This window comes from Lynx canadensis, chromosome D2 (assembly GCF_007474595.2).
Source record: "Lynx canadensis isolate LIC74 chromosome D2, mLynCan4.pri.v2, whole genome shotgun sequence".
NCBI lineage: Eukaryota > Metazoa > Chordata > Mammalia > Carnivora > Felidae > Lynx > Lynx canadensis.
This window is the reverse complement of record NC_044313.2, coordinates 63744610-63771904: the sequence shown is the minus strand read 5'-3', so window position 1 is coordinate 63771904 and position 27295 is coordinate 63744610. Positions and strand designations below refer to the sequence as shown.

The window sequence follows — 27295 nt, the reverse complement described above, 5'->3', positions numbered from 1 at the left end:
TTTTATTGGCCAAAACAAGTCACATGGTCACTTGACTCCAGTGGGCCAGGAAGCATGGTCTTTCCACACGACCATAAAGAGAACCAGAAATATTTGTTGAATGGCACTACCCACCACCAGATTTGATGATGATGCTATTTGAACTTATGGACATCTCTCTGGGGCCAGATGACCTTTACAGAGACTTCCAGCACTGAAAGAATATATAATCCAAAAATGTAGCAATACCAGACTCTGGAAATATGTATAAAGAAGCTCCACAAAATTCTGATTTTTCCTATGATGAGTGACTTTAATGCTTAAAATATATATCAGACTCTTTCAAAACAGTTTTTTGGTTCTGCTGCTTTCTGGTGACCCAAACATTGCTTAATCTGTCTATGAGATCACCCCATCTCTTTCTTTTCCCCACTTTTTCTTTTCCCTACCAGTGACCCGAGGCTTTCTAGTGGAATTGGGTTGGTGAAGTGGGGCTGGGAGAATGCCCACGTCAGCCAGACAGAGACAAACATGACTTGGTAGAAGAGTCTCACTGAAGACACATTTTAATACAAAACCAGAGTGATCACTGAAATCATGCCATAGCCCAGACAGTTCTTTGTTGGAGGGAAGAAAGTAATGGGAGCTTTTTCTCGTTTGTCTAGGGGAGGACGATGAAGAAACCAACGTGATCGTTCTCAGCTACCCTCAGTACTGCCGGTACCGATCGATGCTGAAACGCATCCAGGATAAGCCGTCTTCCATTCTAACGGACCAGTTTGCATTAGCCCTGGGGGGCATTGCGGTGGTCAGCAAGAACCCTCAGATCCTGTACTGTCGAGACACGTTTGACCACCCAACTCTCATTGAAAATGAGAGTATATGCGATGAGTTTGGTGAGTCTTTTTTTTTTTTTTTTTTTTTTTCCTACCTGAAACTTGCGCGTGTGTGTTTAGTTGTTTTCGGTTCTTGTAAAGAGCGGTGATGGGGAACAGGCTTATTTTCACAATCTCTGTGTGCCACCCCTCCCCTACCCTCCCCTCAAAATTATTGTGGCATGAAGTGTCATTGCCTCTTTGGCAGCCTCTGTTTACCAGGATAAAAGGTTATTATTTAGAATTTGTTGTTCAGTATAGGGTCCAAAGTTGCTTGGTTGACCTTGAAATTGGACTTTCAGACAAGAAGCTTCCGTGTTAGTTCTTTCTTCGAAGGCTTTGGCTATTTGGATACTGATTTTTGTTTTTAATTGATCACGCCCTTTTCCGTGTTATAAGGAACTATAAAAATGCACCAGTTGTGACTACTTCAGTACTATAAAGGTGAACAGATAGACTGATGATAGATAGATCCCCATGCCCCTTAATTTTTTTCATATATATGTATGTATGCACATATATATCCATCTTTGGTGGGCACAGTGTATAAAAAATATAGAGAGATTTATATATCTATATTCAGATATCTGTGTATATTTTTATACTTATTTATATATCTATATTCAGATATCTATATATATTTTTTGTACACCATGCCCACCAAAGATGGATATATGCACACATATCTTTATCTGCATCTCTGCCTAGCTGATCAGTCATGTGTCTCTATAGATAGAAGTGAAGGAGGAGAAGAGATATACATTTGGGAGACCTTGCATGATGCAGTGAATGACTGGAGGCAAGCCAGGGTCACATCTCTCACATCTTCATTTTCTCATCTGTGTGTTGAAGAGACTGGATCATATCATGGTTCTCAATAGGCTGGGCAGGGATATCAGAATGCCCTGGGGGTGCTTTATCAAGTTATAAATGTTCCCTGGAAATTCCTGTACTTAACAGAGGCATGAAACTCCCCCACCTACCCCTTCTTTGGGAATTGCCACCATGGAGCGACCAGTATGATGACCGACCCATGCTGAATCTCTCATGGGTCCTGGGGTGAAGAAGAGTCTGAGACCACTGGCCCAGAGGGAGCACTAATGGGGTCCCCTTGAGTTGGAACACTCCTTGATTCCATTGGCTAATGTTTTCCCAAGGATCCCTAGTTTGTGGGTTATTCAGATTCAGATTATTCTGCTAAACAATTGCAGGCCTCAGCATGGTTTGAGAAATCCACTGTATTCATGACCTCGGCAGCCTTCCACCTGTTTCGGGGGGTGTTGTACGTAGGGGTGAGGATGAGGGGATGATGTATAATCCAACAAAGAAGGGAGGAAAGAAGTAGGGCACCTAGGTTCATCGGACCTGGCTTTTTCTTTTTTCCTTACAAACTTTTTTGTCGGATGCCTTTCACAGCTCTGGCTTACCGAACGACTGCCATTCTATAAGAGAATAGTAGTGTTTCTATAAGTTATTTTCTCCTTTTTCCAAGAAGAATTGTTTAATACTCAAATAACCTTTTGTATTCAAGTAGATGAATGTATCCAATACATTTTTTAATACCTTCTCTTTTCAGATCAACCTCTACAAATCTTCCCTTTTTAACACTTCTGTTTTGAGGGTTGTTTTTTTCCCCCATATCCCTGACGTCCAAACCCCTCTGTCCTGCTTGCCACTGAAGAGGTCTGTAAATTTCTGACACAAAATAAAACTGAAAGAATGCTTTCCCTCACTTAAGAGTATTCAAAGAGCATCACAATGTAACATGATGAAAAATGTTTTAAACTTTTTGGCTAATTTAACAGTTATTAGTCATTGAGCTTGAAAGCTGTTGTGTCTGGAATTGGTAATAGAAAGAAGTTCCAATTTAACAGTGATCACAATGGTTGTTAAGAGTTACTAAATTAGTTTTAAATGTTCTCACAAACACAAGCATCTGACTTTTGAATGTTTTCCTGAACTTTCTTCTGGTAAAGCTAATTTTAATGCTGTTTTTCTTCTCCAGCCTCTTAAAGTGGAAGCTTTCTTTTGGAATAAAGGTACCTTTAAAGAGCTTTTAGATGGCTAGCCTAATCATTAGAATATTAGCTTTTTCTTTAATCTTTAATATTAGTTGAGTTTGTACTTCATATAGTATTTCATTCTCCTAAGTGGACACCCTTTCCCCCCTGCAAAAGAGCTTATTTTGACCTGATTTGCATACCTTCACCAACATCCCTCCCCCACCTTCCATGTTGGGTCACACATCTAAATTTCCAGAAAACACCCTTTTAAACCTCCAACTGGTTGTATTTGAAAGCAACATGGGTTAAAGAGTTTGTTAAAATGTGGGGTTGGGTTTCTCCAACCAACTAACAGTTGGTAGGAGAACATAAATTTCATTAGCATTAAACAAATGTTCCTAATATTAAACACTGCCAGATGACTGAAGCACTTCTGTCAGATTACCGCGAGTGCCAGGGGGCCCACAGATGAATTTTCTACACAGTATATATTCTGTACCACACGTTTGGTGACTTCAGTAATTGGTCAAATGTAATTTAGGTAACAGTATGCCTAGGCTGTAAAAATCAAATTTTATTAGCCATATCACCAGGTGGGTGAATGGTGGAGCTGATGGCAAAGGGTTTATAGCATTTATCAGCTACACCTTTGACACATGGAATTCATAAATTGCCATAACGTACCTGCAAGGCCCTTCTCAAAAGGACAGTGTCTGCTTTCCTATGATTAAATAATGTTTGTTTTATTAACTAATATATTTTCTGCTTTCTCCTCTTAAATGGGATTATGGAGTGGGGGTGAGAGAGGGCGTTCAGAAGATAAATAAAACACGGTTCTTGCTTGCTTGGAGGATTTAAAAATCTAATTGGGGAAGACAGGATTAACACACCTGAAAGGTTAACTAATGTTACAAGAAAGTCAATGATTAAGTATTTGGTGAGTGTTGCAGAAAGCAAGAACAGGAGGAATTTAGCACTGGGCTGGCCAGGGCAGGGAGGGGGGTGATCCTTGGAGGGGGGTCAGGGAAAGCCTCATGAAAAAGGCAGGACTGGGTCTGGTTTTAAAGGACAGGGAGAGGGGTGCCTGGGTGGCTCAGTCAGTTAAGCATCTGACTTCCACTCAGGTCATGATCTCATAGCTCGTGGGTTCGAGCCCCGCATTGGGTTCCACGCCAACAGCACAGAGCCTGCTTGGGATTCTGTCTCTCCCGCTCTCTCTGCTCCTCTCCCACTCGTGCTTTCTCTCTCAAAAGTAAATAAATAATAAAAACTTAAGAGAAAAAAAAAAGGATAGGGAGAAAGGCTAATAGAAAAGTTTTGGAAATACCTAGATCACTGACAATTCATGTCCTGACTCTCCACGTTAAGAATGGCTGCCTTCACCCTGGGTGAACCGTTGGCCTTCCCTTACTTGGTTTGCCCCCAATAAATGGACTGGTGCCTTCTCTTTACCAGGGGGACAGGAATATGAGTCTGTGGACCAGGGCTGGGACGAACCCAGGTAGTGGCTTTAGAGCCCAAACTAGGCTTTCTTGGGCAGAGATGACCCACATCCTCTGTGCGTGTGACAGCCTCTTCCAACTGCTCAGACATCATCCCCCCTCCCCACTGTTTCAATGTTGTCCACTGAATAACAGGTTTAATTGAACAATAAAAGTAAGGCTTTTAAATCTACAATGAATCCCTATAAATAAATTCTCCGTGGAATTTTATGAAGCTGTTTAATGAAAAGTTTGATTAGAAACTATTAAAGAAAAATAGAATAGATGAAATTTCATCATTTAGTCCCACATTACAGTGGTGTCATTTTGATTTTTATTTACATTGAGATATTCAGAATAGAGTAAATATATCCTGGTTTTAATTAACTATCCTCCTTACTTGGGAAAGGTTATTTTAGGCTTGAAGGGTTTTGATAGCATACCATCTGCTTTCGTCCCTGTATTTTATTCAAGTCCCTTCCCTGCTTACAGCGCTGTGCGATATCTAAACCTATGACATAAGCATAAATCGAATCATATTAATGGCAGGTGATTGAAAAGCTTGAGCCTCGACATCCTGCCTGAATCCTTCCGTCTTGTCAGTTACAATGCTCTTAAAGGCAATGTGCTCTTTTCTCAGCACAAGAAAATGGACTATTTTTTAAACTAAAGCAATGGACTCCCCATTAAAGCATTGCGAAAACTGGTTGTATTGCACATGCAATTAGGAAATGAGATTATAATAATAATGAAGGGACAGTGACATTACGAATGACAATTTTTCTCATAATAATCTCTCCCCTGTGCATAATTCCTGCCCCCACTGTCCTGTTAGACTCTCCCAGCACGAGGCATTCTTCAACCATCCCCCCACCTTGCTTTTACCTTTTATAATTTGGTTCCTCTTTTGTAAAATGCATACCATCATTTATATCATGCTATTGTCTGGACGGTAGGAAAAACACACACGTGCACCCATTTTGCCTATTTTCCCTGTTAGAGCAATAAAATGCCTACCAGTTTGTCATGCGTGCTGTTTACATGACTATCACACGATTGATTTCACATGTGTGAAGTGTTGACAGCCAACTCCAAACAGAGGTGTGCACAGTACAGTAGGTACATGGACAACTTTAAGGTACCAGCTTTATCAGATGTAAGGTGGACCCAGTATATATAAATGAGATGAAATCAGTCCGTAAATATGGGTGGAACTAAATGGATTAAGATATGGTTAATTAAAAATATAACAAAAGATACGGTTTATTTTAGTCTGAGTTTTGAATTACAAAGAGACATAAGACATTCTCCTAAGTTCTTTGGGGTCGGTGTGTGTGTGTGTGTGTGTGTGTGTGTGTGTGTATTCCCGGACCAAGGAATGGGATGGAGTTAAAGGAAGGATGTGGTAATTCACCTGAAAAGAGCAGAGATGAGATGGACTGCCGTCTTGGCATTTGGTCCACGTGCAGGAAACCATGAGGTCCTCCCCTCAGGGAGAAGGTGGCTACATCAGCATTAAAACATATCCTTTGCTGAAGCGCAAGGAGCATGGAACCATTTAGGGGAAAGAAGTGCCAGGCTTACAAACAGGCACAGTATTAATCAAGGCTCACCTGTCTGATTTGCTATTCCTCTGGGCAAGAGATGTAAGTCCCCTCACTTGTCCCATCTTTAAAACCGGGTAGTAATAGCTCATCGCCAGACTCAGACTAAATCTGTATCCGCTTGACCAAAAAAAAGTCCTCATGGTGAATGAAGATTCTCTACTGTTTCTATTAGAACTTAGGACTTGGACAACTTAGAATCATCTACACTGATCTTGCTCTGTAAATAATAAAGGAACTGTTCCTCTAAGGCCCTGGGACTCTTTCTAGAACCATAATGAAAAAGAAAACTTTCCTACTTTTTACAGTATGTTTTAAAGAATCTTTTCTGACTCTGCACTGAACTTTCCATTTCTGTTTTCCTGTTGGGTGAAATAATGACATTCTAGACAAAAGAAGAAAAAGCCAAGGGAGGGAGGAAAACAGAAGAGGAATGAAACTTTGACTTATGAAAGAAAATTCAGGATGCATAAAATTATTTTGAAGCAGAGGACGAGCTGGACTGTGCCTCTTCCCTCTAAACATCACATGTTTTGCTGGAAATGAAAGGAAAGGCAGTTGTTTTGTTAAGGATCATGGGAATTTGTAAGTGAGTAAACATTTTTTTTTTCCTTGCCAAAGTAGGTTTCATGGTCACAGTGGATTTCGATGATCAAATGGCCTTGCTCCTGGCCCCTGTCCACATTCAGGCTTTTGCTGCCTGCCTGCAGTGCCCACCGATCTCCCAAATGATAACAAGGCAGATGTTTCTCTTTAATTGAAGCAGAGTGGAAAAGGAGCCGTGCTTCTTGTATATTGCTATTTATGCAGAAGACCTTAACCTTCAGAGATCTCTCTTGGAGGACTGTTTTGTCTTGGAAATTTTCTAGAGATTCTGTTTGCCATTAGATAGTGGCCTACCCAGGACCATGCTTGGTACTTTCTGTTTATTGCATGTGCTGCCCAAGTAGGGGCAGAGGAATGTTTAAGTTCATCATACAACGTAGTGAATGTAGTGGTATATCGGATGTGCTCAATAGTACATGTAATGATTAACATATGGCCTTGGCTTCCAGGACGCTAAGACACAAAGAGGGCTGGAGAGCAGACCTCCTGGGGCAGAGGCATTGGAAGCTTGGGTGCCATCTCTGTGGAGGGTTAACGAACAGAATTTTTCTGTTGTTACTGCAAGTTAACTTTCAGAGTCATGCTATATGGAATGGGTAGGATTCACGGATTTCTTTTCTATTTTCGGAACTTGAAGGGATATTTTAAAATAACTGTGGACTCCTTTTGTAGCCGAGGGGACTCAATGGGTTATTAAAAACTATTTGGACTCACGGGTACAATAAACTCTTGTTCACTCCAGAAGAAAGGATTTGTGTCTATATTGGCTAATATTTCACCTAGCATTTCATTTAGAAAAGCAAGAAAGTTATATCCCATTACATTAGCAAGATCAACATATTCCTCTCTAGGGTGAAATAGATATTTTTATCAGTTAACACACACACACACACACACACACACACACACACCACAGGAAAGAACCAGGTCATTGAAAAATCACAGGCAAAGTGCTACTTAGGGTAGGGATGGTAGAATGAGGATCAGAATAAGTCTGTATTCGCTTGATTTGTAAAATCCTTTGATAGCAAAAGATACCCTCTAAACCCCTTCATTCTATCCGCTCAAGGAAATTGGATTGATTAAAGTTCCTTGGACTGTAGCGAGGCTGTCTGGGGATGATGGGAGCCCACCACAGTGCCTGACACTCAGTACGTTCTTGTCCATTTATGCATTGCACCAATATCTATTACACACCTACCATGTGCCAGGTATTGTTCTTGTCCCTGTGCACACAGTTGTAAATAAGACAAAACAATTTATACTCCTAATGATCTTACAGTGTGGTATGTGGGGAGAAGATTGGGAAAATATGGGATAGGCATGCCATGGGTATTAACCATACCTCAAGAGCTGTGAGGATTAGGACACTTAGATGGTCCATGGCAAGTACTACTTAAGTACTCATCATTAACTAAATCTTCTTGTACCTCTTGCACCACCCCACACAACCTTACCCACCTACCAAGTCCATAGTGGTTCCTCAAAAAAACATTTATAGAATTATTTCATACCTATACAGACTACTGGGGAAATGAGGTATCATTTGCTAGTAAAGATCATTCAACAACCACTCATTCCAGAAATACTTGTTTGTCCTTCTGCATGGAATGTGTTTCCCCAGATATCATGGGTCTGGCTTCTTCTCATCATTGCATCCTCAGCTCAGATGTCTGCTCCCCAGACAAGTCTTCTCTGACTTGCCCCTTTTCACGTGTTCCGCTGTACCCCGTCATCCAACATGTACTTATCGTCCTACAACTTATCTCTATCTGAGATTAACTATCATATTTGTTTTGTTATATGTTTATCGTCTGTCTCCCCCATCCCCACCTGTGTTATAATGTAAGCTCTTTAAGAGCGGGTTCACGTGGGGCACCTGGGTGGCTCAGTCAGTTAAGTGTCTGACTCTTGATTTTGGCTCAGGTCATGATCTTACAGTTTGAGCGTTCGAGCCCTGCCTCCCTGCTTGGGATTCTCTCTGTCTGCCCCTCCCACGCTCGCTCGCTCTCTCAATAAATAAGTAAACTTTAAAAAAAGCGGGTTCACAACCCTGTACCCACCCAGGGACCAGAACAATACTAGACACACAGTAGGTGTGTAATAAATATTGGGTTAAATGAGTGAGTGGATGCATAAATACTCTGTATCAATATCATTGCTCTCCCCCATTTTTTGAAGTAAGAACACTTACGCACAGTAAAGTTACCTAACTATCAAGTGGCAGAACCAGGGTTTGAACCTAGACACTCTGGCTCAGCGTCCATGCTCTGAACAATGACGCTAGACTGCCTTTCATCTTGGACCCGGCTCAGAAAGATCTTTCCAGCTTCTTAAGATCCGGCTGCCTGGAAACAGATAACTGGTCACCAGCTCTCTAGATAATGAATATACAGTGGGTTCTGTAGGCTTTAGAGAGACTGGTGTGTGTTGGAGAGGTTAGGAGAGGAATGATCATGACGATTCAAAATCTGATCAGGAAATGTTGATGCCAGCCACCGTCCTCGCTTGTCTGTATTCTACCAGCCTCCCTGATTCAGCCTTCGCTGGCCTGCGGTCTCTTCTGCACACCAGCCAGAGTGGTTCTCCCCATCTCATCACAGAAGCAGGTATAAATAGAGAGCGCCGTGAGAGCTGGAGGTTGAAAGGGGCAGATAGTAAACTGCCCTGTGTTCCCATGGACTCTTTTTAAGGCACGGGGTTGTGATGCTGACAGGACTTTGATTATACACCTCTCTGTAATTTTCTGCTTAGGAACGCATTGGCTTTCCCAACTTGGCATCCTCCCTTAATGAAAAAATTATAGGTCTAATTTCAAAAAATGAAATGTATGCAAGCTTTCCTGCTTCTGTCACTTCTTTATTCCTGTAGCACATAAATCATTTCCCTTCTTAAAATTAAATTTTGCTTGCCATGATCTGGTAATGGGTTTTCAAAGGAGGCAGACTAGCCAAGCTCTTGGCACAGGTGCAGGCGGCACTGCCTGCTCAGGAAATCTTCTCATCGCTGGCTGGCGTGGGCCTCGACTCCATCATCTGGGCTTTATGCTCCCTCTGGAAGTTGCCTAGAAACTCTCTCCCTGAGAGTCTCTTCTCTGAACGGCCTTTTTGGCTCTCCAGTTGCCATCATGGAAGACTGAAGAACAGATGGGATTTGGGCAGAAAAAGACTGGTACGTTCTAATACTTCTGGGTGCTTGCATTCATGCATTGAGCACCGGCTCTGTTGAAGGCGGAGGTCCAGGCATTGTTGGGACATGGGTCTCTGCTCTAAGACACTTAAAACTTGAGTTGGCAGAGATAAGACATAGAGTGATGGACCACTATAGATATTATTGTGATCTTCTTAACAATTCCTCATCTTACCACGAGCAGCCTTATAACATAGTTATTTCGGGGTCACAGATCTAGCACGTTGCCAAAGTGGGAGTTAGCACCCCCACCCCAGTCTGCTGACCCCAGGGGGTATACTTTTCCACCCTAAAGTGACAGAAGCATGGGGCTAAGATTCAGGACTTATTTTGATGTTCAGAGGAGATGATATCTGTCAAGCTTTGTAAATGGGAAAGCTCTGCCATATAATGGGCACTGCAAGGCAGTCCACTAAGGGCTAACCAGAGGAGGCCAAATTGTAGGTACCCCTGGAATTAAAAGATGTAAAAGAGGGCCTGGATGTCAGGAGAAGGCTCTGAAAGGAAGTGGATCTTCAACTGGACCTTGAGGGATTCAAAAAAAAAAAAAAAGGAAGTTATTTCAGGTGAGGAGATGGAAAATACTCCAGACTTTGAAGCTCAAAGAAAGAGATTGTTTCCTCTGCCATTTTTAGCTTTCAGCATAGACCTTAAAACACACACACACACACACACACACACACACACACACACACACAAAACAAAACAAACAAAATACCAGGCTCTGCAAGCAAAACTTTTTTTCTTCCTAGAAGATGTCACCTTCCCCTGAGGGAGCTGGTGCTTCTGAGTCCTTCTCTCAGAGACCCCATTGTGGTTAGGACCCAGGGGAAGCCTCTTGGAGGAAAAATCAACTTGTCTCTTATTAAATTGGAAGTTTCCCCTTGGGCCTATAAGAAGGAGAAGGAGAGATGCATCAACTTTGCAGCAGGGGGTAAAGGACTGAGGTGCCTGCTTGGTTTCCTGGACGTTTAGGGGCTGCTTCTAAGTTGAAACTGTAGATTCAGAACAATCTTCTAGAACACTTCACTCCGTGTCCTTCTGTGTTCCTCAGTACTTTCTCAAAGTTGCTTTTTTCTTCTGTTTGGTATTAAAGTTAATGGATTCTATTGCATTTCTCTTCCCTAGATTCTAAGCTCCTAGAGGGAGTAAGAATCATGCGTTACTCACCTCTGTATCAACACATGTTTGTGTGAGTAAAAATCCTGCCAAATGTCAGAAGGCTTCAAATTATCATTTTATCTCCTTCCTTAAAGTCAAGTATTTCTTAACCTCAATCTTTATTTAGCTCATTGCCAATTGATTGAATTCTCAAGGGAAAGTATCTAGCTCAAAGGACATGTTTTTTTTCCTCAACATTTACTCACCTCTTCAAACCAGAGGAATGTTCTTCATAAATCGGTCAAGATCTTTGGTTGACGAGTTTTCATTGGTTATGATGTTTAATAGATCCCGGAGTCTGCACAACCTAGAAGGGTGTTCTCTGAGGAAGTCAAGGAGCATCCACAAATTAAAGCAAATAGTAGCCTGTACCCGTAAGTCACCACACTGATCTTTCTAGCCTCTAACCCACAGATCTCAGAATTCGGTGTGAAAATCAAGGAACACTGGCAGGGTCATTAGCATCTAGGACATTGACAAGTTCCAATTAAATGTGGGCTATCTGGATCTGAAACATAATATAGATCACAGTTCACACTGGGATCAGATCAGAAAGTGTTGGAAAAGAAAAAGCTTAGCCAGTTGAACATTCATTACTAGGAAGATTACTTGGTGGATGGCACTTACACCCTGAGCATACTTTGTGGATTGTTGACTTGCATCGTGTTCTTTATGGATGAGGATGAGACCTTCTATCTCTCAGGAGAGCTTCAGTGAGGAGAGCTCCATCTTTGGATGAGGCAAGTTCACAACACACAGGGTTTAACAGGCCACACTTTCTTCCTCACAGTTCCAGACGTGAATATTAGGTCTTTATTTATTTTCTTTTTAATTTTTTAAATGTTTATTTATTTTTGAGAGAGAGAGAGAGAGAAAGATTCAGAGCACAAGCAAGGGAAGGGCAGAGAGAGAGGGAGACACAGAATCCGAAGCAGGCTCCAGGCTCTGAGCTGTCAGCACAGAGGCGGACGCGGGGCTCGAACCCATGAAGCGTGAGATCATGACCTGAACTGAAGCCAGACACTTAACCAACTGAGCCACCCAGGCACCCCGAAAATTAGGTCTTTAAAATAGGAGATAGGGGCACGTGGGTGGCTCAGTCACTGAAGTGTACAACTCTTGGTTTCAGTTCAGATCATGATCTCGTGGTTCGTGGGTTCGAGCCCCACATCAGGCTCTGCGCTGTCAGTGAAGAGTCTGCTTTGGATTCTCTCTCTTCTCTCTCTGTCCCACCCCCACTCACTCACTCTGTCTCAAATAAACTCAAAAAATAAATAATTAAAATAATAAAATAGGAGATCAAATATTTTAACAAAGATGACCATGCACAGTGCCAGAAACTATACTCTGTCAGGGTGTTGACCGCTGCCCCATTCCCAGCACAGACACCTTCAGAAAGAGAAAGGATATTGGTAAAAGTGGATTCTTTTCTCCTTTTCTTTATCATAGTCCAGATGACAGGCCCTATGCTATAGAGAATGCATCCTGTCCCTTTGTTCTTCCAGAAAGGGAGTTGAAATATGTCAGAGCTAAAACAAAAGGGGCCACAGGGAGCCCTATTAAAGTGTCTTGCTGACCTTGCCAGAGCTGAGGTGAGGAGGTAGCCTCAGAAAGCAGAGAGACCATGGCCTGGTCTCTTCCAACTGGGGCAGAGGCTCATCCCGCCCTCACACTGGCATCCACAACCCAGGAGAGGAATGTCCTTCACACACAGAGGAGTGTTGATCATACTTTTCAAGTGGCCTTCACCCCATCTTCAAGATCTTGCCTCTGAACAACCTTGTATAACCTCAAGGACCCGTGTCCATGACCCCTTTGGGCAGTTGAAGAACTGATCGGGAAATTCAGGAGTTAAACATGAGTGTAGTAGTGGTAAGACCTCAGTGGGATGTGGGCATCAGCTTCTCGATCTGCGCTTCTGGGGGCTGTCCCCCCCCCAAATGGGGCCCAGTCCTGAAGGGCATGGCATCACCACCACGAGATCCTATGCAGCAAACGCTAGTCAACCAGGATCTTGAGTCAACCAGATGCTCCCCATCCCGAATACCCTTTGTACAATATTTCAAGGAGGGGGAAAAAAATAGTAAAACACAGCTCATATGTTTTTCAAAATATTTTTCTCATTATGAAATTATTTCCATTATGGAAAGGACAAGGATAATAATAATAATAATAATTGCCACTCTTCTGTGAGCATGCACCATATGTCAGGCCTTATGCTAACTCCTTTACATACATAATCTCACTCCTTAAAGGCCCCTGTAAGGAATCCCATATTAGCCATCACTTCACATGGGAGGAAGCAGAAGCTAAGAAAGGTCACATCAGCCCAAAGTCACACGGCTAGTAAGTGGTCAGGCTGGATTCCAGTTCAGGTCTGTCTGGCTTCAAAGCTGGTATGCTCCTCCACTCTTTGATTTTGCCTCCCTAAATATCATTGGTAATCTCATCAGGGTTTATCTATTTCCTTCCAGACTTTTTCCATAGCATTTTTATTTACTTGAGAACATTTTATACATGCAGTTGTTTTACCTTAAAATTTTAGCACTTATAAACATTTCCTCATATCCTTATGAACAGTTTCACTAGCACCATTTTAATGGTTGCATAATACTGAATCAAATGACTTTATCAGAGTTGACATAATCCCTTTCTATTAGAAGTTGCTTTGTTTCTTCCAGGGTTTTGTTTAGCTTTGTTGCTTCAATGGGTAATGTATAATTAACACTGTAATGAACATCTTTGTTTATAAAAGCATCAGCATTTTGATGGTTTCTTTCGGATAAATTCCAAGAATCTCTTATTGCCAAAATTATTTTCCTTCTCAGCAATAGCAGAGATATCAGATAATCAGAGCCAGCCCAGTGCTTGGTTACAATCAGCCCTATCTACTGAACCTTCTGTGGCTATGGTTGATGACACTGAGAACCCAGTGTTCAGAATGAAGATCCACAGTTTCTGTGTGACTCTAAGGCACAAGAGGAAAAAATTTCTTCAGTGAATACTGGGGGACTTAGGCAAGAAAGTGAGCTCGGGCAAAGATCTTTGGTCTCCCGAAGAAGTCACTAAAATTGTGATTTTTAGTCTCAGACCTCCTGAATTTGAATGGGCAATGTCCTGTCACCAACATTTTAATCTTATTTTATGCACACTTAAGACTGAGACTCAGTGTTGCAGGAATGCCCAAAGTTGTAGTGGTGGCCATGATGCTGACGAGTGGAAGTCGACAGGGTAATGATTACTGCCAGCTCCTCCTTCCTTAATTGCTTCCATCCAGGTGTGATGGCAGAACCCTTGAGCTGCAATTGCACTGACGTGCTAGACTGAGATGACAAATGGCAGCAGAAGGTAGGGTATGTTCCCCGGGCAGTCACGGGCTCCCGTAAAAGGCTTTCCTTAAGGAAAAGTGCATGATTTTGGAGGGATACACTCTAGTGCTATGAATTACCCAGAAATTAGGAAAAAGTGCAATGTACCAGAAAGGGCCCTTGACTGGGAGTCAAGAGAACTGAGTTTAGAATCTGGCTCTCTCACCAAATATGGAGCTTCACCAACTCAGTTAATTCTAGATTTCCAGTCTTACCTCTGAAATGGAGGGTTGGACTGGATTTTTGAGCTTTTTTGGATTTCCGCCCCATTTGAGGATCTGAAGGAAGCTATGAGTCTTCTTCTCATGAAAGTGTGCGCACAAACATCATCATCATCATTACCATCATGGTTTTGAACAATGTTACCAAAAATTAACCTATCAAGCAAATATAGGAAATCTGCATATATTTTTCAGGATTTGTCCACTATGTGAAACCTTAGGTTATGAAACCCTAGACCAGGTGATCTTCCAGATCTCTTTCTGTCCTCACATACTTGCATTCTATCTGTGAAACAGATAATGATTTGTAACGATTCTCTGTCAATGTTACATTTCACTACCTAGGGCAGCTCATTTCCTGAGAATTCTGGGTAATTAAAAAATAACAATAACTCATACCTTTTACTGAGAGTGTACTATGTGTCAGGCACTGTATTAGGTGTCTAAATAGAGTCTGTGTCCCAAATGATATCTATTTAATGGATCACATATATTTTATATGATTAATCACTTTAGTGAAAGGTTTAGTGAAGGTTTAAGGTTCAATGTGTATTGAGCACTTAATATATACATCACCTCCTTAAATTCTCACAATACTTTGAGGTAGGTAGTGTCCTGTTTTGCAGATGAAAAAATTGAGGTTCAGAGCTTTTTAAGAGGAAGCCATCCACCAGCAAGTGGTGGAGCTGGGATTCAAACCCAGCTTGGTACTCTCCAGCTAGTGCTCCTGTGGGGTGTGCTGCATTGCTGTCCATGGTAAACGGGTAACTACTCTGATTCGCGTGAAGAATGATTGCAAGAATCCAAAGTGTGCTCAAAATTTTTGACAAAAGGGATGCAAAAAATGTCCCCACAGAAGTTCTTCACATTCAGCTGCACAGTCTTTGTTTCCAACCCCCAGCAATATCCATTTAATGAGGCATGTGAGCCTAAGCACGATAGCTCGCCTCAGCCTCACCTGACATATACTGGGCACCTGCTGAAGGCGAGGTGTTACACTGGCAAGATGGGGAGTGAGACAGGTGTGTGCCATCAGGGGCACTGCATCAGGCCCAGTGTTCCCTCAGCGTGCAACACTGGCTCCATTCTCACAGTGTGCTAAATAGGGCAGATTTACGGCCCATGGGCCCTATCTGGCCCATTGCTGTCTTACAGAGTTGCTTGTTTGTTTAATTTTTTTGAGAGAGAGAGAGAAAGAGAGCAAGCACAAATGGGGGAGAGGCAGAGAGAGAGGGAGAGAGAGAATCCCAAGCAGACTCTGCACAGTCAGCACAGAGCCCAACACGGGGCTTGATCTCATGAACTCTTGAGATCATGACCTGAGCCAAAACCAAGAGTCGGATGCTTAACCAACAGAGCCACCCAGGTGCCTGATGTCTTATAGAATGTTTTGCTGAGCGCTGCCACACCACACTCGTGTGTCTCTGTCTCGTCCATGACTGTTTTTGTGCTACAACAGACAAGTCGAGTAGAGTATGCCCTACAAGGCTGAAAATATTTACACTCCTACCCTTTACAGAAAAATTTGCCGATCCCTGATACAGACCAAACAACTAGGTACTATATTTCATCCAATCTAAACATCATTTGTAATACACATCATTTTCATACATACTGCCAAGAAATAAAAAGCATTATCACTGTAAGATGCTGTCCATTTGGGAGGCCACCGATTCTGGAGACATTGAAATGTGATAAGAACTGTGTGCCTTACTCTTGAAATTTGGTACTTTTCAGAGAGATATTTTAGAGACATTTTTTAAAAATGTAAATATGGATTGTCATAAAGACTATTTTCCCTTTCCCATTAAATCAACCACGTTGTTGACTCCCTGTGAAACCTATAATAACAGACCATGTGATGGGACCCAGTGAATTAGAAAAGTGCTGGCTTTTTGGCATCTGTCTTGCCAAAGACTGTTGCTATTAATGAGTAGAAGAAGTATTTTGGCATTGTTCTCTGATACTATTTTCAACTCCTGTTAGTATAAATATTTAGGGTGTTGCAGCACAGTGGCTTGTGTGGCAGTAAAATTGTTAGTTCTTTTATCTTAGGGCTGGAATATTTGAACAGTATGCTTGCTCTTAAAATGTGTTAGGCTGCGTACAAAAGGCTTTGTAGTAGTTTGGAATGGGAAGCTTCTTAGATGCTGCTTATGGTCAGATTCTTACCAGTCTGAAAAATATGCTAATTACATACAGGGCTCTGAGCGAAGAGTGAACTCAATATTACAATTTTAAACTTCCTCAAAGCAAAAACACGACACCACTTAAGGTGAGATGGCGATTGATGCATTAACAGTACGTGCCCGCCGTGTGTACACAAACTGATCATTGTGTGTTACACACATTTGCATATTCGTGTAAACTGACCAGAGAGCATCCATATTTGCAAATGTAAGTCATGGTTTTATGTTTTGTTTTTCCTTCAAAAATAGAAATTTAGGAATTCTGAGTCAGGCCACTTATTCTTTGGCTAATTCAACTGTGGAGTAAGTTATTAATGACCCCCAGATGTTGTTTATAGTGATTGGATATTTTCAGTTGTGAAGTAATATTTTCTTTTTTTGTGTGCAAGTGATATTTCTTAACATGCTCTATGGCATCTGAATAAAAGTTTGATGGCAGAACAGTTTGCATGTCCAATGTAATTGCTTCTAAGTGAGCTCTTCATTCTTCACATTTTTAGCTCTAATTGCTTTTTTTCCCATATGTCTAAAAATAAATATTTGCAAGTTTTGCGTTCTGCTACTCATTGTAATACATAAAATATTTGTACACTGAGCAAAATTCACTGATAATGTTCGCAATGGGCTATTTAGAGAGAGTAAGGTTTGTGTGGTAAGAGGAGATAAAATACGCTTTTATTAGTATAAATGCCAAAGAAAGCCATTTATCATATTTTGAAAGAATATTTTTAAAGGAGTGGCCAGATATTTGACCTCTGGGACTATTTAAATAGATTCAGTTGGAAAAAGAGATCCTGAGTCAAAAATAGTCTGTTTTGCTATATAATGGATATTATAAGTGGTCTTTGGAAGGTGGCAATTAACTTTTGATTATCAGGGACAGGGGCTGATATGTAGATGATCCAAGCCCCCCGACTCCCTGGGCAGGCCTCCTCTGCCTCCTCTGCCTTCATTTGAGTTTATTCCAGCTCATTAGCACCTCCACCCGAAGGCTGGCAGAGAAAAGGGGAAGAAGAAAAAATGAAATCACTTGTTCTGCTCTTAATGGCCTTTGGAAAGAATGGATCATGAATGAAATAGAAACTAGTGGGAAAAATAAGCTATTGGATTTTCAGTGTTTTCTTTTATCCTTGCCTTCCTTCGTTGACACGAATAATCAATAGTTGGCTTAAAGACTTTTAAATGAACTGTACCTTGGAAGGCTTTGCAGTTATAATAGCAATATTATTCCCTTTACGCTCCCAAAGACTGGGTGAATTCCAGAGAGGTAAATATTGCCCAGTCTGCATGTTGGCATGTTTCTGAGCTTGCTGCCTTTGTTTTTCTTCTTTTTTTCGTAAAAAACAAAACAAAACAAAAATAAAAACAAAACCCCACCTTCTCCCAGTCAGTTTTTATGCACAGAATTCTGCTTCCCCTGTCCCCGTATTAAATCTAACAATTATTTGTGTGTGTTCAGATATATGCATCTGCTTGGCCGCCATATCCTGTGATCATGTCCATGATACTGACCTGGCGATACTTTGCATTAATGAAAGTTGGCGGGTTTGGTGTTTCTCATCATATTTGCCTCTTCATGTGTTGCTGTATTTACAGTTCACCCAGAACAATGTGTGACAAAGGTTTGCTTTTATCATAACAGCTGCCAGATTTATACCACATCTCAAGGTTCTATTAGACGTGACAATAAAGCAATTCTTCAATGTTTGCATTACTTAGCCATCTTTTTGATAATATATTCTTTAAGTTATCCTGGCTACGTGCATCTCAAATTTCAGTCCCTCTTTTGGACCACCATGCAGCCCAGAGCTTTTGAGCTTTGTCTTGGAAGCTCCTTCCATCAATCAGAATACCAAATTTACATTGTTAGGTTCCCCAGAGGTGTTAGAGCCCTGGATCCAGCAATTATTGTGAATAAGAACCTTGCAGCGAGGGTGAGTGCCAACATTCCAAGTGTTAGCACAATGGAAAAGAGAAGTGGTTTATGTTAGAATATGGTCACATTCTTCTGATTAAACCCACTCAAAAAAGACAACATTGTAATATTTTCCAATGACTGTTTATCATGAATTACGTCAGCCTTCGTTTAAATTGCTATTATTTCTCCTTAATGCTTCTTGGTGCCTGCATAATTTACAGCACTGGCAGCCTGGGGGACTATGAAATAACCTTTCACAACCAACACACAATAGTAAAGAACATGGCGTTTTTGTTGTTAATTATTATAGGACTCCTTTAACTTTTACAAAGTGACATAAAATATTGTTGAGGTATTTATGGTTCAAGCTACTTTTACATGGATCTATTTTGCTTCTGGCTAGTTCTTAACTAAAGCAATCATTTGTGGTTATTAGGCCGCCGGAGATATTATGTCAGAACTGGTTTAAGAGTATTATTATGTATCACATGTCTTACACTACATGTCAGCACTTGAGACTGTCTTTCAATAAAAACAAATGTAATTTTAGTTTGTGCTCTTTTAGGGATCAGTGATTTGTAAGCTAACCTGAGTTCATTTGAAGGTGTCCCAACCATTTGGGAGGGGGCCTGTCTCAGCCTTCCATCCTACCCTGTTAGTCGCTTTCCTGTGGATTTAAGGCCTGTCCAAAACAAACTTTGGCAAATGTTTAATTCGGAGTGAAGATTTGCTTCTGGGGAGCAACAGAATTAGCAAGGACTAGTTAATTGCCCATGGCTGAGCTGGTTTTGATTCCCCTGTTTTGTGGTTATTCTTATAGATTTCATAAGCACTGGGTCATCTAGCTATGGCCTTCTGAAGAAAAGGGGAGAGTCCCAGCCCATAGGAGGCCCTACCTCACACGTGCAAAGGGGCTACCCCAACATTCTGGAGATAAGTCTTGGGTAAAGGCTGGTAGAAGCAAAAAGGATGGGAACAGGGTTGAGTTTCCACAAAGCTACACTTCCAAGCAAACTTTGAATTAGTATGTCACTCCCCTGGGTTCCAAATACTGTGCATATTTTCCAGTCCTTGCTTATTTAAAGCAAGAAAGGAAGGGCGTGCCAGAAAGTTTTACAAAGAATGAAAACACATTAGTGACTCATGTGAACAATTACTGATTTTCTTAACATATAATTTCTTAATTACTGTCAAACAAAATAATTTGCATGATAATATTTTCCCCTCCCCACCCCCATCTGTGTTTAAAGAGCCATAAAATAGTGATCAAAGAGCCTGTTTGATCAATAGTAGGGAAACTTAACTCCTTAATTCTTAGGGATTGATGGGATTCTGACATTTGGATATTCTTTAGAATAATCACCTCCAACACAATGGGCAAAATGAGCTTTCCAGTAAAACAAACAGCTTTGAAAAGAGCTCGGGGGCATTTTCTTTAGCTTGAATTCAAGGAGGAAATTGTGACTTTTATGAAACTTGCATAAATTTACATGTATCCTGTCAGAGTTTTAAAATTAGACAACATGCCTGAATGCCCTGGAAATGAGTCTGCCATCCAGATTTAGAGTGCTTTTAGCTTTTTTAATTAAAGACATTTCACCAGCCAACCCCAGAGAAGAAGGGAATTAAGCATTACATAAGAATGTAGCAAAGTTTGAGATTTAATGAGTGAATATTATAAATTTATAAAGGAGATAAAAGGTGTGAAAGTAGCAGTTATTGGGAGTTTTCTGCGTTGTTTTATTTTTTTTTAAATACAAAAAATGGAAGAAGTGAAAGGGCCAGGCTGCCATTTGCTGTAGCCCTCGTTCTGGAACTGGTTCAAAGCTCGCAGAACTGACTGTGGGCTGTGAGGCTTGTTAATGAGCACTTGTGGCAGTGAACTGGGATCATGGGCTTGTCACATGAATATATATACACACATATATATAACTCAGAAGATAGAAGACAAGAATTGTTGCTGCCGTGTGGTTGTGAGAAACTCAAAACAATTAAAATCATCCTCGAAACTGCCTTTATCAGAACTCCAGTGCTGAACCCTACAAATGCTCATTTTGAATTCTTTAATAACCATTTCATAGTGAAATATCGTTATTGAAAATTGTTTTTAGCTACATATGTTATCCCATTTAAAAAACTTAGACTAAATACTGTCAGCCCGTGTTTGCTTTCCTAGCATGTTATTCATTTATTGAGAAATTCAGAATGTAAAACATCTGGGAATAAGCTGCTGTGTGCAAAGTCATCTTTAAAATGTGTATATTTCAGAACTTCTTTTGTGTATTTATTTAGAAATATGGGAGAATTCTGTAAACATGTTCTGGAATATATGTAGCATTTGAATATGAAAGAGAAAGTTGGCATAACTGAAAACCCAAATTTCATTTTCTATAAATATTACTCTGTTGGAGGAATGGGTTTCTGAAATTAGAAAATTCAGATTATGGTTAGCGATATTTACAGGGAAGTAGCTCTCTTTGCCCTGGACTAATGTGTGAACCAGAAATGTCCATTCTGGCTCCTTCTGGGGTGTGATGTGATGTTTATGTCTAAATAAAGGAGTTAATTTATTTCAGCACTTCAAGGCCCGCGTTGGAGCTCCACAGACCCAGTGGTGTAGATGTAATAGAGTCCGACCAGAAGGGCTGCACCGCTGGGGTGTTAATAGCTCCCTGGTTTTGTTCGACAATTAGTCCATATATTTTATGGCTGGGCCTTTAAGAAACTGGCACCATCAGCACAATCACAGTAATTGGAAGATGACACAACATAGGGAGGAATCAGGAAGGGAAGTTATTAATGATTTGTAATTTTCTCCTTTTGGGAAAAGTAGAAATTAGACCCAATATCGCAGAGCTCTGTTCAATTCTTGTAAAGTTCACATTCTGTAACCATTCTGGTAGCACTGAAGCCCCAGGGCAATTCCCTCTGCCCCGGGCTCTTTAATCCTCCTCTTTTTTTTTTTTTTTTCTGAAATGGAATTCATTCTTTGTGATATGAGCAGAACTTATATAATTTTGTTGGTATTGTCCAGTGGACTGCACTAGATGAGCCCCAACCTCCTCCAAACTCCACTTTCCTGGGTTTCTAAAACCCATTCTGTGGATGAGATTCTCTAGGCAGCATAGGGGTCTCCAGCTAAGGGGCACTCTCACTTTATTTTAACCCATGAGGGCCTGAGGTCCTTCCCTGTTTTCCCTGTGCCTGTCAGCTAATACAATCCCTCATTTGTGGCTTTGGCTCTGGACTTGAGAAGATTTGAGGGCCATCATCAAAGGAATATTAAAATCAATGTGTTTTCCCAGGACAACAATTCCCTGGGTCTTGTAAAGAACTAAAATGACAGAAAGGAACTGGGAGCATACTTTCTGGCAAGGAAATTGACTAAAAATTTAAACTAAAAATAAACAAACAAAACCCCTCAGTGTGAACAATCCACAGAGATCTCCTGTAACTGGAGTACAAGGTTAAATTTGTTCATTGACCAGAGCAGGAAAACTCATTGAGCCACTGTCAAGAACAAACCATCTATTCTCTTAAGAGTTTAGATGAGGTCTCTAGATCAAGGAAATCCTGGGAATAAGCCAGAAAGACATGCCTCTGTGTTTATCTCTTTCTTCTGCCTGGACTTTCGATACACTCGGGCAAGTCGCCAAGTCCTTCCCCAGCACCTAGTAGGTATGGCAGAACCATGTGGTCTTGGATGATTCAGAGAAGACTTGTTTTGAAGATTTTAGTCCCTTTCTGTGGATAACACTTATCTGTTCATTAAAGTGAACACACTTTCTTCATTGGACATGCTTTGCTAGTAGATGGTCAAATGTTTGAAAGTAACAAGATACTTATTAGAATATTCATCAGTTCAGACTGTTTATGGGTTCGCTCCATAAATTTCAGTGAGGGACCTCTTCCCCCAGTGCCTCGTTCACCATCATTCACATTATACAGTTGACTGCCCTGAAATGAGTATTGCTGCCTTCAGAGTTCCATATATACATAACAGACAGTCCTTTCCAGTCTACTCATACCGACTTGACTAGATGGCTTATTTATACATATCTGGGCAGGTCATTGCCACATTTTGAGGCATATTCTTATACCAAAAGAATGAAATGCTGAAGTGCTGAAGGGATTGGTCAGTTTAAGTTTGCTGTAGGGGTAGAAGCTAGACAATCAAGTCAGAAACAACAGACTCTTATTCAGAAAGGGGGGGGGGAAAGGAGGATAAGAAGGATAAGATAGCTGTGACTCTATAAATAGAGACAGATAGTGAGATATCACAGTAATCAAGTGAAGGGAAGACTATAAAGTTAATAAGAATGGTTTTTTGGACAAAGTCAAGAGGGATATTTCTGATATGCCAGTCAAGCCACAAATCTTTGAGTGGTAGCTGTTCTGCCTTTAACTTGAATGCCCTAGGCACATTGGAGAGCACAGTCTGTTTAGGAGAGTTAGTAGATATTCTTGAACTGATCCATAAAACAAATTGTGAATAGAAGAATAAGTTGCTAGCTGTGTTAGGAAGACTATATGCAGTTGAAAAAAGTTAACAATGATGGCCAGAGTGGTCAGAACAGCTTCCTGAATGGTCTTTAACTGAGACAAGGTCCACAGTATTTGACACACTTGTGCTGTTTGAACCTGATGAGACTTTATGTCCCACCTCTAAAGGATAGCATTCAGAGCAGCTCGTTTTGCAACCTACTGGGTTGGATGAAGTTGTGGGTGAAATAGCCTACAGAACACAAAGCCATAATCCATGGAGATGCAGCCTTTGGTTGGAGATTATGGAGGTTTTATGGGTAATTTTTCACACCAGTGCCCCCCTTCCAAATCATCATGGTAACATTTAGCTGATAAATGTGATTCTTCCTCCAAGAGTCCTTTGAGTGGATGGAGGAAAATGATATGAGCCCCTTATCACAGATGAAGAGACAGTGTTATTGGGACTCATGGCATAAATGTGTTGCTGGAAGGGTCTGGAATAAACTTAGCTCAGACACTGTTGATACTCTCGTGTTCCAGTGATAGGATGCTGGCTCGAGGCTCCCTGTGGCCCTGAGAAGTGGAGCCATTGCTTCAACATCACTATTATCTACTCACCTCTGGATAATAGATAATAAGTATTTAGGAAGTGTACCCCCCAATTTTCATAATGCTTGGTCTGCTTTCTTGTTCTGTTGTTGTAATTTCATTGTTGAGTTAATTTTACTGAGCTTTCTCATCTCATATAGAAGAATGACAATGCCTATTTCCCATGGTTCCCATAATTATGGGCCAAGATCATATGTGAGAAATGTTTAGCACGGTGGTCCTGCTGTGGTAGTCTTAAAACAATAACAATAGTAGTTATGATCAAAGTCACAGAGAGATCGAGCTGGTGATTCCTTCTGCTGCTTCACCCATTTTGTGTCTTGCATAAAGGTAAGAGACAGCATCCATAGCAACATCCACCCAAAGATATGGTGGACATTGATTTAGGTGCTTGTGACCTCTACATAAACAGCTTCACATTCAAGCCTCAGTCTTCTTAGCTTTGGGGCACCTGAGTAGCTCAGTTGGTTAAGCATCTGACTTCAGTTGAGGTCATGATCTCATGGTTCATGAGTTCAAGCCCCATGTCAGGCTCTCTGCTGTCAGCACAGAGCCCACTTCAGATCCTCTGTCTCCCTCTTTCTCTGCTGCTCCCCTGCTCCCTCATGCACACATTCTCACTCTCTCTAAAAAATAAATAAGCTTTGCAAAATAATAATAAATAAAATAAATGAGCAAGACAATCCCCTTAACACAGAGCTCCTTATTCATCCATCTGGCTATTCTTTCTGTTGAGGCCACCATTCATCTATTCAATAAATATGTTTAGGGAGAACTTGTCATGTACCAGACATTGCATTAGGCCCTGAGTCAACATTAGTGAATGAAAGAGATGTAAGTGCCTGGTGAAGTCTGGAGTCTAGGGATAACAAGCAAGGAAATATATATATATATATATATATATATATATATATATATATATACACACACATATATAATCACACACACACACACGCACACACACAGAATTACAGGCCATGATAAGAGCAACAAACCTAAAAAGATTGCTGCCTCGGTTCAGTGAAACACTGTATGTAAACATGCGTCATAGGCTATAAAATGTAGACCTTCAGAGACTCTTAGTTTTGACTAATGTAACACCTGCTGTCTTCGTGGCAGCCGGTGGCTACTGCACATGCTCAGTGCCTGAGATTGAATGGTGACACCACCAGTCCTTTTTTTTTTTTTTTGAGGCTTATTTTGGAAAGAAGAGTGGACGGGAACCTTTCTGTTGAGTTTATAATAGCAATTACAAGCTGATAAGGACAGACCATTCATCAAACGATCATACCTCCGGACTTTATCTCTTTGGGTCAAATGTTTCCTGATTGATATTGACTACCATATCTTAAGCAGCTTTGAACAGATAAGAAGCTAGAAAAGAAATTCCTTTTAAAGAGATTTGACAAAATTATGTTTTCTGATTTTTTTCTTTAAGAAGAGAGATTAACTTCTCATTGTTCTTCTAAAAGAGTACAAAAGCTACCAAACTGTTGAATTGAAGAGAATCTAGAAAAGTTTTCATGGGTAGATACTGACTGCATTCCCACTGAATGCAAATTATCATCTGCATTGATAGTCTTTCCTGGTTCTGAAATTGGAAAGAACTTTCAAAATATTGAAAATGATCCTGTACCACAGATACTTAGGAGTAGACAGTTATCCCAAGAAAAGATATCCCCTTGATTGCTATATATAAATGCCCTCCTAGAGACAGAGATGTGAGCAAAAGTCTTATAGGTTCAGTATAATTCATTTTCATAGAACATTATTTGTAGAAGCAACGTTTTAAAGGTGGGGAGGGTAGGTTTCTGACTGTGGGCCTGATATCCAGCTTCTAATTGAAATGACCATAAACATTGTAATTAATCAACTATGTACTCAATTATAAAGTATATAATTACATTCTGAACAGTAAAAAGCTTCCTAAAGTGTATATAAATCAATTAAACAGGGCAATACAGTAACCGATCACATAAAATTATATTTAATGAGATGTGTCATCTATCACAGTGTTTTCCACACAGTTCTTATCGTACATCTTTGTGATTCATTTGTGCCTTACTTTTTGCTGCAACAGAGCTCACAGTAAAGGAACCTCTTTATCTTGGTCATAGAATCTAGTGACATTATTTTGAGCAGACATACATGGGTATCTTTAAAGACCGTTTGGGAGTACGGGGAAGGTTGGGAGTCATTTCTAATGGCTTTTGGGAAGGGTGACCTGGATTTGCCTGTCTGCCTTTACTGGTTATATATTTCCCTGAAGCAAGTGTGGGCATTTGTGCTGGTGGTCTTGCTCCTGAATCCACAACCGGCATCTGTCACCTTGAAATTAGCTAGATGACCTGTGTTTGCAAGAGCTTCTGCAAGAGCTGCGAGGCAGGACAACAGAGGGATAATTAGAAAAGCATGCGAAATGCAAATCCTCCTGATCAAGTCACTGCGTGTTGAGAAGTATAAGGATAATAACCTGGTACCAAATCGTGCTGCCTATATGAATATCAGTCCTTCAGGTTCTGTGTGTATAATCAAGCAGGTCATTCCAAGCAGGCTAACCCAGGGCCAGTGGAACTTCTAGAAGCAAAGGAAAAGCACATTTGTATTCTTAACTTTGGCAAGTTGGAAAGACTTCTAAAAAAATTGTGATAAGTATAGTCTAAGATGAGTTTCAGTCAGTGGATGCTCAAGAGACATTTGCATCTGGGGAAGTGACCCCAAAGCCCCTGGTCATGCACATTCTGACCTGTGCCTCAGAATGGATAATAAAAAATTGCTGAGTAACTCCTAAAGGCCTGGCTTTCTAATGTGGTGGTGATGCCACTCATGTACCTCTTTCTCCTTGTACTCCTTTCAGAGCCCAAATGGCTTTTCCCTAAGCGAAGTCATTCTCATGCTGAGTAACTACACCCAATCTTTGCTGCAAGAAACCGAACCATACAGAACAACTGGCCAGCGCAGGACTGCCAAATGGGAGGATCTGAAAGGCCTTCTCTTCCATCTCTCAGAGAGCACATGTGGTTGTTTTGATCCCCACTTTCCTGCATTACTTGCTAGCAGATACTTGGGGTGTAAACAGTTTGTTCATTAATTTGTGTGTCCAACCAACGTGCTTTGACATCCAGCTATGTAATTGTGTGTTGCCCTGTGTGAGGATACAGGGTTAATACAATTAAGACACAACAGAGCTAACCTCTGAGGCACTCACATGCTAGTGGGGGCACTCTTGAATTAAACAGACACTTAGTATTTACATACTGTATTTAAGTATTTAAATAATATTTAAGTACTGTAACGGAGCTAAGTGAATTCTTCTCAGATTCAGTAGACAGAGAAAAAGATACTTATTTTTTTTTTTAATTTTGATTATTCCCTTGAATATTTTACTGGAACTAATGTAATTGAGGGACTGGCAAGTTTTACAAGTGACTAATATATTAATCCCACTCTACCCTGTCGCCTTGTGGGATTGTCAGCTGAGTCAGGGCTTAAAAATGGAACTTGATGAGATTTGCTCTAAAGATGTTGACTAATACCAATTAAACCCCTAAACATCACACACAGATTGATTATGCCTTTTTCACTTTTTTTAAAGACCCAAAGATGC

General features: G+C 40.8%; 1 protein-coding gene across 1 annotated transcript in view; it reads left to right on the top strand.

The window, feature by feature from the left end:
• Positions 1-27295, top strand: part of ARID5B (AT-rich interaction domain 5B) — a 179703-nt gene that overhangs the window by 87515 nt on the left and 64893 nt on the right. The window contains exon 4 of the mRNA XM_030334493.1: positions 645-875. Within this exon, the coding sequence (XP_030190353.1) occupies positions 645-875 (231 nt within the window). The remainder of the gene's footprint in view (positions 1-644; positions 876-27295) is intronic.